Source organism: Quercus lobata, chromosome 2 (genome assembly GCF_001633185.2).
Source record: "Quercus lobata isolate SW786 chromosome 2, ValleyOak3.0 Primary Assembly, whole genome shotgun sequence".
Lineage (NCBI taxonomy): Eukaryota > Viridiplantae > Streptophyta > Magnoliopsida > Fagales > Fagaceae > Quercus > Quercus lobata.
In genome coordinates this window covers 28,280,592-28,295,801 of record NC_044905.1, presented here as the reverse complement: position 1 = coordinate 28,295,801, position 15,210 = coordinate 28,280,592, and the positions used below count along the sequence as shown (strand labels likewise).

At 40.5% G+C, this 15,210-nt stretch overlaps 1 protein-coding gene across 1 annotated transcript; it reads left to right on the top strand.

The window, feature by feature from the left end:
* The first annotated feature begins 10,231 nt into the window (after positions 1-10,231).
* Positions 10,232-10,813, top strand: LOC115962453. Its single transcript, XM_031081292.1, has one exon. It carries the CDS (start codon positions 10,232-10,234, stop codon positions 10,811-10,813), a length of 582 nt encoding a protein of 193 aa, XP_030937152.1.
* The last annotated feature ends 4,397 nt before the right edge of the window (positions 10,814-15,210 follow it).

Sequence of the window (15,210 nt, the reverse complement as noted above, 5' to 3'; positions counted from 1 at the left end):
CTCAGAAGTATTTTGTTTTTCTAAGCTAGGTGGCTACTTGGGTTTTGTTTGAGCTGTGCATGATTATTCTACTTCGATCATGTATTTTCTTTAAAGGAAAATTTTACTTCTGTCAATTGAGCTTTTGTTTTAGATTTTTTATCCAAACCAAAATTATGTTGAATATATATATATTTTCTGTGAATGGTTGTGACTTGTGAATGAATGAAAGTTAATTTTTAGTACTATATGTATTGGCTATAGCTTGTTAATAGCGGTAGATTTTCTTCTCTAGAAACAATCCTTAGCTAGACTCTAGGCAACTCTAATTTCTCCGACGCATGGCTTACCTTAATATTGGTATGGACTCCTCATTGTCTATTGCTTCCTCCTTGCACTCTCACTTTTCTCTGGCCACTTCATTGTGCAAACTCTAAGTGTGACCTTCTTGATCTACATGTTTATCATATCCTTATGTCTTATCTCACTTGCTATCCTAGAGGTGAAATGGACTGGTATTGGATTAAAAGAGTGGTGGAGTGATAGGTCAAGAATGTATTGACCACTTGTAATAAATTAACCAATTAATTTAGCCAAGTGAATTAATTAAGTTAATTAACATGCAAAGCACGTGGTAGCACAAACAAATCACCAAATAACTAAATGCAGCGGAAATTAAATGACATGGGTTATTTGTTTACGAATGGGAAAAACCACCGAGGCAAAACCTCACCAGGTGATTTTAAGGTCACCACTCCCGAGAATCTACTATTATCAAAACAAGCGATTACAAGTAAAGGAATTCCAGTACCTTATATTAACCTAAAGTTAAACCCTTATCCCAATATCCAATTGGACTTATTTTGTAGTGACAATCTCTCCTTTTCAATGCACGGCTCTCAGTACGTGACTAATCAAATGCGCAGATCCTAGTACGCGACTTGATCACCAACTTGAGAAGGATGTTGGCTGCAAAGTTCTTCAGTTCATCACACGATGAAGATCATGAAGTTGCTTGGTTACAAAACCCAACGGCGTACAAACACAACAACTTTTTTAAGAAAAAGAAGAATTAGGGCAAATTAGGTTTCCGGTCATACCTTTCTTCACACTTGTGGAATTGTGCTCTTGTGCAACTTCTGTAACCTTTTACGGCCCTCAAAATAATCATTATATATGTTTAGGGTTGTGAGAAAAGAAAGCTCAAACATATACCCATGGATTGGATTGAAATCAACTCTGAAAAACTGAATTTCATAAACCTCAATAGATAGCCATCTATCAAGCTAGCTGTCGAGTCATGGGCTTTAGCAGCTTTTAAACCTCGATAGATGCTAGCTATCGAGCTTTAAAATCTTGCACTTTCTCACTTGATTCTTGGACAGACTTGCATGGCTTTAACACTTGAACTTGAAACCTTGTTTCTTGAAGTATTAAACACATTCTAGATCTACCCAATTACAAGTAAAATGTGTTTTGTCAAAGGATTAGCCAATTACATAAAATGTTGACATATGTTCCTAACATCAAATCACATATGTCTTAACAATCTCCTCCTTTGGCAATCCGTGACAAAACCACAACAAACAAATGAGATATGAGTGAAATCATAAATCACTCAACTCATATTCACTTGTTGAATACATTAAAATCTATCCTAACACAAACTCTTGAAAAAATTTGCAAGAAGAGAGTTCATGGCAAGAAGACTTTGACAATTTGTATTTCTGAAACACTTTAAACAAAACTCATCACGACATCTTAGTGTGAAACAGAAATAGTAGATAGCATACATTAAATAAGAAACATGTGTATTAAGAAAGAAAAGAAACAACACATGTAGAGATAAGTGAAAGAACTGTAATAACAATCTCAAATGTATATATATCAACAAATACAAGGTTTGCTATCACAACATGATCACAAGATCTAAGGTACATGAATAGTGTATCTAAAATAGAAGGAAAAGAAAAAGATGCATAAAATCCTCACTACATCCCTCAATATAAACACTCCCCCTATCTCCTAAACTAATCCTCCCCCTATGAGTATGACCACTCTCATCTCAAAACTACTCCCTTTTTTTGTCACGAGTGAGAAAGGGGTAAGTACATCAAGTAGACATTTCACCATCACTCGGCGAGCCATCATCATCATCCTCAGCATCATCAGCACTACCGGAGCCATCATCACTCTCATCCTCAGATGCCTCGGAAGAGGAAGCCATTGTGTAACCACCCATCGCAGCTTGTCATCGCCCAATACAACCGACACGGTGTTTACCGGACACAACTCATTGCTGAGAGTGTCAAGGCGAGCATCCATACACACAAGCTGTGCCATGATGGCCTCAAGTGTCACTCTACCCGCTGAAGAAGAAGGAGCGGAGGTGGATGGAGCGGTAGAAGCCGAAGGAGCTGCCGTCTATGTCTAGGGCTGCCTCGAGCGAAGATGTACAAGACTCTGCTTAACGGTAACGGCGTCAATGGCACACATATATGAGAAATAGGGAGACTCGGGATAGGAAACAGAAAAGCGGCGAAGGAGTCTCGTGATAGCAGAAGGAAAAATGAGCTTATCACGAGTCACCGTGTCCTTATAGACATCTATAAGAGAGAGTATAAAGTATGAAGGAAAGTCAATAGTGAGACCCTCAATGAGGGATAACAAAAACCGAGCCCAAGACTCTGTGATAGTGTTATAGTGAGACAACGGATGAAGAATAAATGTCATCACCATGTTAAGGATTCTCGAACCTTTAGCAAAGGCCGAGCATGAGGTGTTTTGACAGTCACCCCATGAAGAAGGTGTCTTACAGAATAGAGATGAGAGTTTATCTTTGGAAACTTTCCTCAAATGCTCACAGTTAGGGTAGTCAAGATGCGCTACCCTAAGCAAGTGTAATACCTCGGATACAATACCCAAAGTAACTACCATGCGTATACCCCAAACTCGAGTGACAAATTGGGGTATAGAGTAATCAAATCCGTGTATATTGGAGTAGAACTCCTGTATGATCACGAAAGGGCACGTGACCGGGGCGCTACATAGTAACTCCCAACCCTTACTGTAGATGTCAATGGGCAGGTCAGTGTCAGAGAAGTCTGACAGAACGACTTGGCGTTTTGAATGAATGTTGCGTCATGAAAAGTTCTCAAAGAAGTCCGATTTGGCCTTCTCATCACGGAACCAGACGTGGGAGGGAGTAGGGTCAGATGGAGAAGAAGAAGAAGATGCCTCGGAACGAAGAGGGTTCCGGGATGGAGTAGACTTACGCTTAGGTGCCATGACGTAACTAACATAAGAGGGAGAGAAAGAGAGGGAGACAATCAAAAAAGTACCAAACAACAGATATATCAAAATATATAGAATTGAAGGTACATATGCATGAGAATGCATGAACATGTGACATGCAAATATAAATTCATCATGGGCTCAGCCCAATCCAAACCACCAGTATACAACATAGCACAAAGTAAACACACATCTCAAATGCATGAAACATTGTTATAATGCACATGTGATGCAATGCATGAAGTTTAAAGATCATTTAAACAAAAACCCATCCCAAAATTTTAACAAAAGCTCAAAAGTTTTGAAAATTTTCAAACAATTTCAAAAACCCCAAAAGTTAGGTCAAAGATCATGAAAATGCATGATAAAGATGAAGCAAGTATCATACTAGATGAGGAACAAAGATGTTGAGACCAAAAATGAAGTGAGGAAGAAGTTTGGAGTGTTTGAGAAGTGTTTTGGGAGGTGAAGTGGCTGAAGGTATCAAGAGAGATCGAGGGAATGAGATCTGAAATCGCGATGCCTCTTTATATAGAAACTTCATAAAGCTCAATTGATCAAGAGCTATCAAGCTTTAAAAACGTGCTTTTTAGCTGTCGAACCAACTATCGAGGATCTAACGAGAGGTTTTCAACACAATGAAGCTTGATGGATCGAGGTAGCTATCGAGCAGCTATCAAGCATACAAAAAGTTTCTTGATTGGTCGAACTAGCTATCAAGAATGTGATAAAAAGAAGCTAAAGGGTCTCGATAGATAGCTTATCTGTTGAGAGCTATCAAGAAGCTATCGTGATTGCTTAAAAACAGTTTTTCAAAAGAGAGAAAAACACAAATATGAATGTAATCAAATATGCAACTCAACCAGAGATCCAAGCAATATTTTAAGTTCTCAAAAACATCTCTCAACACGAAAAATATCAACCATAAAGATCCCAAAACACGCACACACACACACACTAAACAAGTCTAACCAATTTTATATTTCAAAAACAAGTTAAGACAATTTAGTGAGCATACATTAACACAAGTATTCCTTGTGATGGCCAAATCACATTGTACTTGCACATTTATCAAAAATAGCAAAGAATATTAAGTGTTGTGTGTGAAAAAATATCGCAAGATTGCACAAGTGTCTACACGTTATGACAATCAGAGATATGAGAAAATCATTTTAACTCATACCCAATCATAACTATTTGATGGTGACTATCATCTTCGAGGTACACCCTATAACTCTCATATCTCCTAGAATACATGCTTGCAATCATATATAAAGCATTTTGATTCTTTTTGCTTTTTGTTTTTCTTTGCATATTTTTCTTTTAAGCAAATCATGCATGGGCATATAAAAGAGAGAAAAGAAATACCCAATTATGTTAAGCATTTGATATTCCACTTTTGCTATGCCGAAATATACAAATGTCATTTCATGATTGGCGGACAACCGTGGTGAGGTGGTTATTTATGCATTTCTCTTAGGATTTTCTAGTCCTTCCTATCAAAAAGAGTGATACGAATGTTAAGTATAAGAGATTACTTAATCTTACTCATCACAAACATGAGCCACAAAACTCATTTGCTTAATTGTGCATAGAGATACTCATCTAAACTACAAATGATAATGATTTTCCTTTAGCGAGATTCACTTCCACAAAAAAGAATGAACACAAATCTTGAGATAGTAAAATGTCGACAAATTTAGTGTTGAGAGTTGACTTTTAAAGCAGCATTTAAGCACTTGTGCTCTCTCTTGCGTTGGCATGTAGGGGCAGTGGCAGTCTTGCGCTCTCCCCTGTTGCAAGAGTTTTAGTGGTCTCCTGTGTACAGTGAGATCAGTACAGGTAACCCCTCTCGACTGGTTCTGAGGGTGGGTGGTTTGTTTGAAGGATGGCTGACGAGTTGGAAGCTTTGTGGAGTAAGTTAACATTTACAGAAGAAGAGGGAGAGGATATAGAATTGGGAAGTGAGAGCACAAGGGCAGCGAGGGAGATTGGGAAAAAAATTTTGGTGATGAAGATCCTCACGCAACGTATCATTGTTCTAGATGCACTGCGTAAACATCTGAAAATGCTATGGAAACTGAACAGGGGTGTATGGATATCTGAGATTGATGAGGATCTGTACTTGGTAGAGTTTGGAGATGGCAGGGACAAAAAACGAATTCTGGAGATGTGTCCCTGGAGTTATGAAAAACAACTAGTACTTCTACAGGAGTTTGAGGGTGAAAGAGTTCCAAAGGATATTACCATAAAGTGGACTCCGTTTTGGGTGCAGATATACAATCTCCCTCTGATGAGCATGACCCGAGAATCTGGAATGGAGATAGGTGGAAAAATTGGAAGGGTGCTCAATGTGGATGTGCCTGAGAAGGGAGTTCAGTGGGGTAAGTATTTGAGGGTAAGAGTCCGGGTTGATGCTACAAAAAAGCTGGTTAGGGGGAAGAAGGTAACCATCGAAGGAGGAGAATCTAGATAGGTATTTTTCAAATACGAACGGTTACCCAATTTCTGCTACCAGTGTGAGAGACTGGATCATGGCGTGAAAGAATGCAAGGAAATTGCAGGGACGGAAAATAGAGCAGGTGGAGAGGAGATGCAATATGGAGCGTGGCTTAAAGGGGATCCAGGAAGAAGGGGCGGAAGGGATCAAGGAAACATGGGAGAAGAGAACGTCAGGGAAGGTAGACCATATAATAGAGCACCGATATGGAAGAAGCACGACGGTGACACGGTCCGGAAACAGGGAGGAGAGGAAATGGGTGATACTCACGTGACCAGACTAAACCACTGTCAGGGGGATGCCCCTAGCGTGAATTCAGGGGAGTTACAAGTGACGGGACAGAGTGAGAAGACCTTGCACGATGAAGGTAAGGTCAACCTGACAACAGGAAAGGTTAATTGTAACCTTACTCCAAATGGGAAGGATGGCGTGCGTCCCTTACTGTCTGAAGCAGACCTAGTGGGTAAGATGTCATGGGAAACATCGAAGAACGAGGATTTAGGTAAGAATACTGAAGAAGAACCGGTTATGCAGGATACACGTAAGGAAGTGGTAAGGAGCTGGGCTTAGAGTCAAGTGCAGGGGGGTCTTGGGCCAATAACAACTCAAGCCCACTTGCCATGATTTATAATCAAGAGAAGGGTTGGGTCACAGAGACTTTGGGCCCAACGAGTGGCCACTGGAAACGCTTGGCCAGGAAAGTGACCACTCCAAGCCCAAACAAAATGTCTGGCCCAAGTAAAGCCAAGCGCAAAGGTCAGGTTCCTCTACAAGAGTTAGACCCGAATGTTAGAAGCACAAAACGCAGAAAGGGGAAATTCCAAGAAGATGAGATCACGGACGAGCATGAGATTATGGATGGCGGAGAGGCGGTGGCTGCAGTGCAGCACCGCCGAGCCACATGAGTGTGTTAGCTTGGAATTGCCGGGGGTTGGGGACTCCTCCAGCAATTCGTACACTCACTGAGGAAGTGAGGAAATTAAACCCCGTGGTGGTTTTTCTAGCGGAAACAAAGGCGAACACCAACAGGATGAAGGGTTTTCAACAGAAGATAGGTTTTACGCAGGGGATTATTGTTCCGAGTGATGGTCTGAGTGGTGGGTTAGCGATGCTTTGGAGAGAAGGTACAGATATTCGGTTTAAGAGCTGTTCGCACTCGCACATTGATGTTGTAGTTCATGGGGAGAGTAAGAATGGTCCGTGGAGGATTTTCGGTTTCTATGGGCATCCGGATACAAGCAAAAGGCAGAGTTCATGGCAATTGATAGAAGCCTTCTATGCCCAATGTTGTATGCTGTGGGTGGTTTGTGGGGATTTTAATGAGATTTTGCATCCAAATGAGAAGTTAGGCTAGAGGGAAAGGGATGCAAATCAGATCAGGGATTTTCGCGATGTTCTCAGTAGGTGCGGTCTGGTTGATTTAGGATTTGTGGGGTAGAAATTTACCTGGTGCAACGGACGACATAGGGAGCAACGTACGCTTCTTCGTCTTGACAAAATGGTGGCCAATGAAGCTTGGCTCCAGCTCTTCCCCGAAGCCAAAGTATTTCACATTTCGATGTCCACTTCGAACCACTGTTTGTTGGCTTTATCCCTGAACAAGAATCAGCAGCAGAAGAAAAGGAAAAAGAGATTCATGTTTGAAGCAATGTGGGTGAGAGAGGCAGAGTGCAAAGAAGTTGTGGATATGGCTTGGAATTTGAATACAGAGGAGGCTGCTATGTCCGTCCAAGATAGGCTCAAAAGGTGCCAAAGTAATCTAGTAGGGTGGAATCAGAATAAATTCGGGAATGTGAATAAAAAGTTAAAACAGAAACAAGATCGCCTCCAGCTGCTTGAATCTCTTAACTTGCTCCACGATACAACAGAGGAGATTAGTGCAGTCCGGAGAGAATTAAATGAGCTTCATATCAGGGAAGAAATCATGTGGAACCAGCGATCTCGGGTACTCTGGCTACAAAACAGAGATAGGAATACAAAATTTTTCCATGCTTCCGCCAGCCAAAGACAACGGAGAAATAGGATTAGAGGCTTGATGGATGAGGAAGGCTTTTGGCAAGAGGAACAGGGAGCAACAGAGAAGATCATTCTGGATTACTTCTCTTTGATTTTTAGTTCCGACCACCCTTCATGTTTTGAAGCAAGCTTGGAAGCTGTGGGCGAAAGGGTGACACCTGAGATGAACGATGTGCTACTGGGAAATTTTAAAGCGGAGGAGGTTTGGCATGCACTCCAACAAATGCACCCCACGAAATCCCCCGGACCGGATGTTATGTCTCCCATCTTTTACCAAAAATATTGGAATATTGTTGGTGTTTGTGTTTCAAATTGTGTGCTGCAAGCTTTGAATACAGGGGTAATGCCTAAGGACTTTAATAATACATATATTTGTCTAATTCCGAAAATAAAAAATCCACAAAAGATTACGGATTATCGCCCAATTAGCCTATGTAATGTGATTTATAAGTTGATTTCGAAGGTTTTAGCGAATAGATTGAAAAGGATTCTTGATAAGGTGATTACTGATGCACAGAGTGCCTTTGTGTTGGGGCGTCTAATTTCGGATAATGTAGTGGTGGCTTTCGAGACTATGCACACAATTGGGAAAAGGAAGAAAGGGAAGGAAGGCTTAATGGCCATTAAATTGGACATGAGCAAAGCCTACGACCGGGTAGAGTGGGGCTATCTTGAGGCCATTATGAGAAAGATGGGTTTTTGCGAGAGATGGATATCCCTTATCATGATGTGCGTTACTACGGTGTCTTATGAGATTCTTATCAATGGTGAACCAAGAGGGAAAATCACACCCTCTAGGGGGCTTCGCCAAGGCGACCCCATCTCCCCTTATTTGTTCCTTTTGTGTGCGGAAGGGTTGTCAGCGTTGATTAGAAAGAAGGAGGCAATGGGGCTGCTAAGAGGAATGGGGGTGAGTAAACAAGCTCTGATGGTTTCGCACCTCTTCTTTGCAGACGATAGTATAATATTTTGTAGAGCTACATTGGAGGAATGTAAACAGGTGGCAGAGGTTCTGGATACCTATGAGAAGGTGTCGGGGCAGAAGATCAACAAGGATAAAACGTCCTTGTTTTTCAGCAAGAACACAAGGGGGGATATCCAAGATGGGGTGAAGAATATGTTTGGTGCGCAGATTGTACAACAACATGAGAAATATTTGGGTTTACCTCCGATGGTGGGACGGGGTAAGAAGAAGGCTTTCAATCGTATCAAAGACCATGTAAGCAGAAAAATAGCGGGTTGGAAGGGGAAGTTACTGTCCAATGCCGGTAGGGAAGTCCTGATAAAGGCCGTTGCACAAGCCACCCCTACCTACACCATGAATTGTTTCAAGCTTCCGGATACTTTGTGCTCGGAGATAAATTCTTTGGTTGGGGGTTTCTGGTGGGGGAAGAAGGATAGTGCTCAGAAGATAGCTTGGGTTTCGTGGGAAAACTTGTGCAAACCAAAGAAGGACGGGGGTATGGGCTTTCGAGACTTGAGAGCGTTCAATCTTGCGCTTCTGGCCAAACATGGTTGGAGGATTCAGCAGAGACCTGATTCTCTAATCCACAGAGTGCTCAAAGCGAAGTATTTCGCAAAAACTTCTTTTTTGGATGCTTAGGTGGGGAAAAAACCCTCCTACATTTGGAGAAGCTTGATGGCAGCCAAACCGGTGCTTAGGGATGGAATTAGATGGTGTGTGGGTGATGGAAAGAGTATCAAAATCTGGGAGGATACGTGGCTTACTTCTTCGGGGTTAGGCAGAATCATTTCTCCCAGGCCTACAATGGATGTTGGGGAGTGCGTGGCCAACCTGATTGCACACGAAAAAGCAGAATGGAAAAGTGAGTTGGTAAGAAGCATCTTCCTCCCTATAGAAGCAGAGGCCATCCTAAGCATTCCCTTAAGTTCCATGAACCCGGTTGACTCCCAAGTGTGGGCTTTCACCCCCAATGGCACCTTATCCGTCAAGAGTGCTTACAAAGTGGTTGTCTGATACCTTGAGGTCTCTAAGGGTAGTAATGGCAGACCTGGTTGCTCGGATACATCCCAAATGGAGATGATTTAGAAGCTGGTATGGAGTTTAAAGTGCCCAAACAAAATTAAGCACTTCTTATGGCGTGCTTGCAAAATTGTCCTGCCTACAAAACATTGTCTTAAGTACCGAAAGGTTATTTTGGAGGACAATTGTGACTTGTGTGGGGAGTGTGAGTCTTCGGGTCATATCTTATGGGGATGTAGAGTAGCAAGAGAAGCTTGGAGTGAGACAAAGCTCAGGATTAGCAATCTAGACCGCCCCCCCAAGGATTTCATTGATGTGGTTTGGCTGCTTATGACATCTGCAGGGGAGATGGATTGGGAGAAGTTTGCTTTCACGGCATGGCTACTGTGGAATAATAGAAATTTTGTCAGGTTTGGGGCACATGTAAGAGTGGAAAAACCATTGAAAGGGAAGCAAGGATGTATGTGAAAGAGTACCGGGTAGCATGGCTGTCTGAGGGCCAAAAAACTCAACCAGCCACTCGGGTTCATCATTGGACCCCTCCCCCTCAAGGTATGTATAAGGTAAACGTGGATGCTGTTGTGTTTAAGGAGCAGAGGTGCTGTGGAATTGGTGTGGTAATTAGGAATGAGAAAGGCCAGATGATGGGTGCACTTTGTAAGAAGATAAATCTGCCTTGGGGTGCCTTAGAGGCCGAAGCAAAAGTTGCTGAAATTGGTATTCTCTTCGCTTGGGACTTGGGTTTGAAGGAGGTAGTGGTGGAAGGGGACTCTCAATTAGTGATGGAAGCACTTAAAGGGAATATTGTTCCTGCTTTGGCTATCCAAAAGATTGTTGAAGGCTCTAGGTGGTGTTTAAGTCATTTCAAGGCGTGGAGGGTTGAGCACGTTAGGAGAAACATCAATGGGGCTGCACACTCTCTTACTAGGAATGCCTTGTTTGTTGTGGATTGTAATATATGGGTGGAGGATACTCCCCCTATTATTGAACTCCAAATTCAAAATGATGTAATTGCAATGGACTTTGGTCCTTATCAATGAATCCAGTGATATGTTGGCTATCAAAAAAAAAAAAAAAAAAAAAACTACAAATGATACAAAGTTTAGAAAACTTTGTTTTAATGGCCATCTAAGGTACACAAATACCAATGTACACATACACACACTGTTTTTGTATTTTTCTGATTTTTCAATTTATTTATTTATTTTTATATGAAAAACAAAATAAAGCAAAACTGAAAAATAAACAAACAAAAACATGTTAAACAAAGCAATGCATAAAACTAGACTGACTCAAAACAATAAAGCAAAACACACAAGTAATGCAAAACAAAAACCAGAAAAGGAGAGAGAAGAAGTGATAGAATTACTTGGAGCCATTTTCCTTCCACACCTTGGAAGAACCTTTCTATTTAGCAAACCCTTGATCCGACGGTGAGGGGGAAGAATTAAAACCGTTCAAGTTCAAAAGGTATGTGAGGGTTTTGAGAAGATCTCCAAGAGGAGCAAAAGAGGATGGAAATTGATTCTGGTCTCTCGACGCGATCATGTTGTTGCTCTTTTGAGTGGCTAACCACTTGTAGCAATTAGGTCGAGTATGTCCAGCTGCGCCACAATGATGACAGAAATGCTACTTTTTCTGCTAAGGCTTTTGAGAGTTTCCCTTCTTAGCCCTAGGGTTCTTAATCTTTTTCTTATCAAGCTTAGGGGTGGTCTTAAGATAGATTTACCCTTGTCTATATTCGCACTAGCTAATTCATTTTTAACATCATTGTTCTCAGTTTCAATATTATTAGCAGGAGAAACCAAAACTGTAGCACTAGTAGAAGCAATACTAGGAGAAGAGAAATCATACCCTAAACCAGTTCGATTGGAAGTAGATTTCTGAAGACTGAGCATCTCATCGAGCTTAGCTCTTGAAGTCCTTTCCAACCGTGCTCTAACTTGGAATAGTTCTGCCTCAAGCTTCTTAGTCTTCTCAGCCAATAAATTGTTCTCAAACCTTAGTGCTCTAATAGTCTGATTAGTTTCATCAAACTTTGTGGAGATTTCTTCTCGTTCAAGCTCCACATCACTAAGTTTCTTGGTGACTAACCTATACAACTTCGCATGCTTTTCGGAGACCTTGTATAGCTTTGCATAAGTTGTGTGAATGTCATTTTGTTCATCCATCTTCTTAAACTTAGACTCCACCAATTCCTCTTCTTCATCCATATCTTCAACAATTCCCTCAGTAGGATTTACAGTGGCAATGGAGCTATTTAGAATTCCATCATCCTCATTATCGGAGTCATCCTTAGGCTCAGTGTCGCTCAAGGTAGCAACAAGTGCCTTGCTTTTTTTCAATGGTCTTGAAATAAGGAGGGAATTCTTGTTCCATGTGACCGAAACCTTGACACCCAAAGCACTTTGTTCCTAAGGGAACAGTGTACTGACCACCATCCCTAACATCCTTTTTGCCTTTATCTTGGTTCTTGAACTGTGAGGAACTAGATTGCTTTTGGTCTTTATCAAATCCTTTCGCATTGGTATTCTTCATAAACTTTTTGAACTACCTCGTGATATAGGATTTCATCTTAGAATCTTCATCGTTTGAAGACTCATCAGTGTCACTGCTCTTAGCCTTCAATACCGTACTCTTGCTCTTCCTTGATTTCCCGATCCTTGTTATACCCAACTCATAGGTCTACAGATTTCCAACCAGCTCAGTCAAAGGAATTTTGTCTATGTCTTTTGATTCCTAAATGGTAGTGATCTTGGCATGGAATCTCTCAAGTAGAGATCTGAGTACCTTTCTTAAAATCTTGGGTTCAAGAATGGTTTCCCCAAGATTAAAGGCTGAGTTTACTATGTCCTTAAGATTGGCATAGAACTCATCAAACGATTCATCCTCCTCCATCTTGATCTTCCTTGATTTCCCGATCCTTGTCAAACCCAACTCATAGGTCTACAGATTTCCAACTAGCTCAGTCAAAGGAATTTTGTCGATGTCCTTTGATTCCTCAATGGTAGTGATCTTGGCACGGAATCTCTCGGGTAGAGATCTGAGCACCTTTCTCACAATCTTGGGTTCAAGAATGGTTTCCCCAAAATTAAAGGCTGAGTTTACTGTGTTCTTAAGCTTGGCATAGAACTCATCAAACGACTCATCCTCCTTCATCTTGATCTCTTCAAAGCTTGTAGTGAGCCTCTGAAACTTTGAATCCTTGACAACCTTAGTTCCTTCATAGGTTGTCTAGAGAATGGTCCATGCTCCCTTAGAAATTTTAGTGGAGGATATCTTCTTGAATTCCTCATTAGTGACTGCGCTGAATAGAGCATTCAGTGCCCTACTGCTAAAGTTTGCCACCTTGATCTTAGCATCATCCTAGTCGACCGACGCTTCCGTAGAATAAAGGAGGTATAATAAGAGACTGTCCTCTATCCATGACAAACAAGGGTCAATGGATCACACAACAAAGATTAACCCTAATCAGAGTGTGTCTGCTCTGATACCACTTGATAGGCCAAAAATGTATTGACCCCTTGTGATAAATTAACCAATTAATTTAGTCAAGTGAATTAATTAAGTTAATTAACATGCAAAACGTGTGGTAGCACAAACAAATCACCAAATAACTAAATGTAACGGAAATTAAATGACACGGGTGATTTGTTTACGAATGGGGAAAACCACTGAGGCAAAACCCCATCGGGTGATTTTAAGGTCACCACATCCTAGAATCCACTATTATCAAAACAAACAGTTACAAGTAAAAGAATCCCAGTACCTTATACCAATCTACAGTTGAACCCTTACCCTAATACCCAATTGGACTTATTATGTAGTGACAGTCTCTCCTTTTTAATGCACGACTCCTAGTACATGACTAACCAAATGCGCGGATCCCAATACGCGACTTAATCACTAACTTGAGAAGGATGTTGGTTACAAAGTTCTTCAATTCATCACACAATGAAGATCATGAAGTTGCTTGGTTACAAAACCCTACAGTGTACAAACACAGCAGCTTCTTCAAGAAAAAGAAGAACTAGGGCCATTAGGTTTCCGGTCACACTTTTCTTCACACTTGTGGAATTGTGCTCTTGTGCAACTTCTGTAACCTTTTACGACCCTCAAAATAATCCTTATATATGTTTAGTGTTGTGAGAAAAGAAAGCTCAAACATATACCCATGGATTGGATTGAAATCAACTCTGAAAAACTGAATTTCATAAATCTCAATAGATAGCCATCTATCGAGCTAGCTGTCGAGCCACGAGTTTCAGCAACTTTTAAACCTTGATAGATGCTAGCTGTCGAGCTTTAAAATCCTACACTTTCTCACTTGATTCTTGGACAGACTTGCATGGCTTTAACACTTGAACTTGAAATCTTGTTTTTTAAAGCATTAAACACATCCTAGATCTACCCAATTACAAGTAAAGTGCGTTTTGTCAAAGGATTAGCCAATTACATAAAATGTTGACATATGTTCCTAACATCAAATCACATATGTCCTAACATGGAGGAATGAAAAATTTTGGCTCACTTCTAGGACTAGTGCTCACTTGGCTGTTGTGGTACAAGGCCTACTCAAAGTGATTGCAGGGATTGATATATCTTTCACATTGACTTCTAAGTCAGCAGGAGAGGACATTTATGCAGACTTGTACGTTGTGAAGTGATTGCAGGATTAACATACTCTATCTACTGCATGTAATGTACTGATTTCTATAATTTTTAAAATTCATAGGGTATTATTGCTTAGGCTTTTTTACCCTTCCTTTCCCATGATATTCATTTCCTAGTGAAAACTTTGCTTGAATGAGGATTATCTTACAAGTGAGAAACCCACTGAAAATAGCATTACTCATTTTGTTTTTAAACTTTTTCATTATTCAGTCAAGTTTCATAATCTAGAATCTTTTAAATATTTTTTGAAACTTGAGCGAATTGCATTGTAGTCTTCTGTATTCAATTAGTGCAATTTAATGGTTTAATGATGCTATTTGGTATATTTAACAGTTTACTGGTAGGATTAGCACCTTGCTATCTAGTTGCTAAAACTGAAGAAATCCAGTCTCTCCAAGTAACTTCAATGAGAAAACTATTATGCACACACTTATATATAAACTTGTCTTTTGATGTGCTTACAATTGTCTTTTGATGTGCTTACCATGTTGTGGGTATAGATTGCTAGCTATTAAATATAAGTTTATCACTAATATAATCATCACATAATGTCCTGCTCTTTCTTTTATTTTTTTCCCCTTTCCTTTGTTTTATTGTCCAATTTATTTTATTTAAGTTAACTCATAGCTTCTTTTTTTTTTCTCCTTAGAAAAATACAAAAGCATGTGATATAAAAACAAAGTTATTGACAATTGAAGGACACTAAGATCTTGTGTGGGAGGGATAGAGCTACTGGCATTGGTGCAAAAAATATGGACGATGC

What these genes read in the sequence shown, in the direction of transcription:
- LOC115962453 (XM_031081292.1), top strand. Translation starts at nt 10,232, where the DNA reads ATGTATGTGAAAGAGTACCGGGTAGCATGGCTGTCTGAGGGCCAAAAA.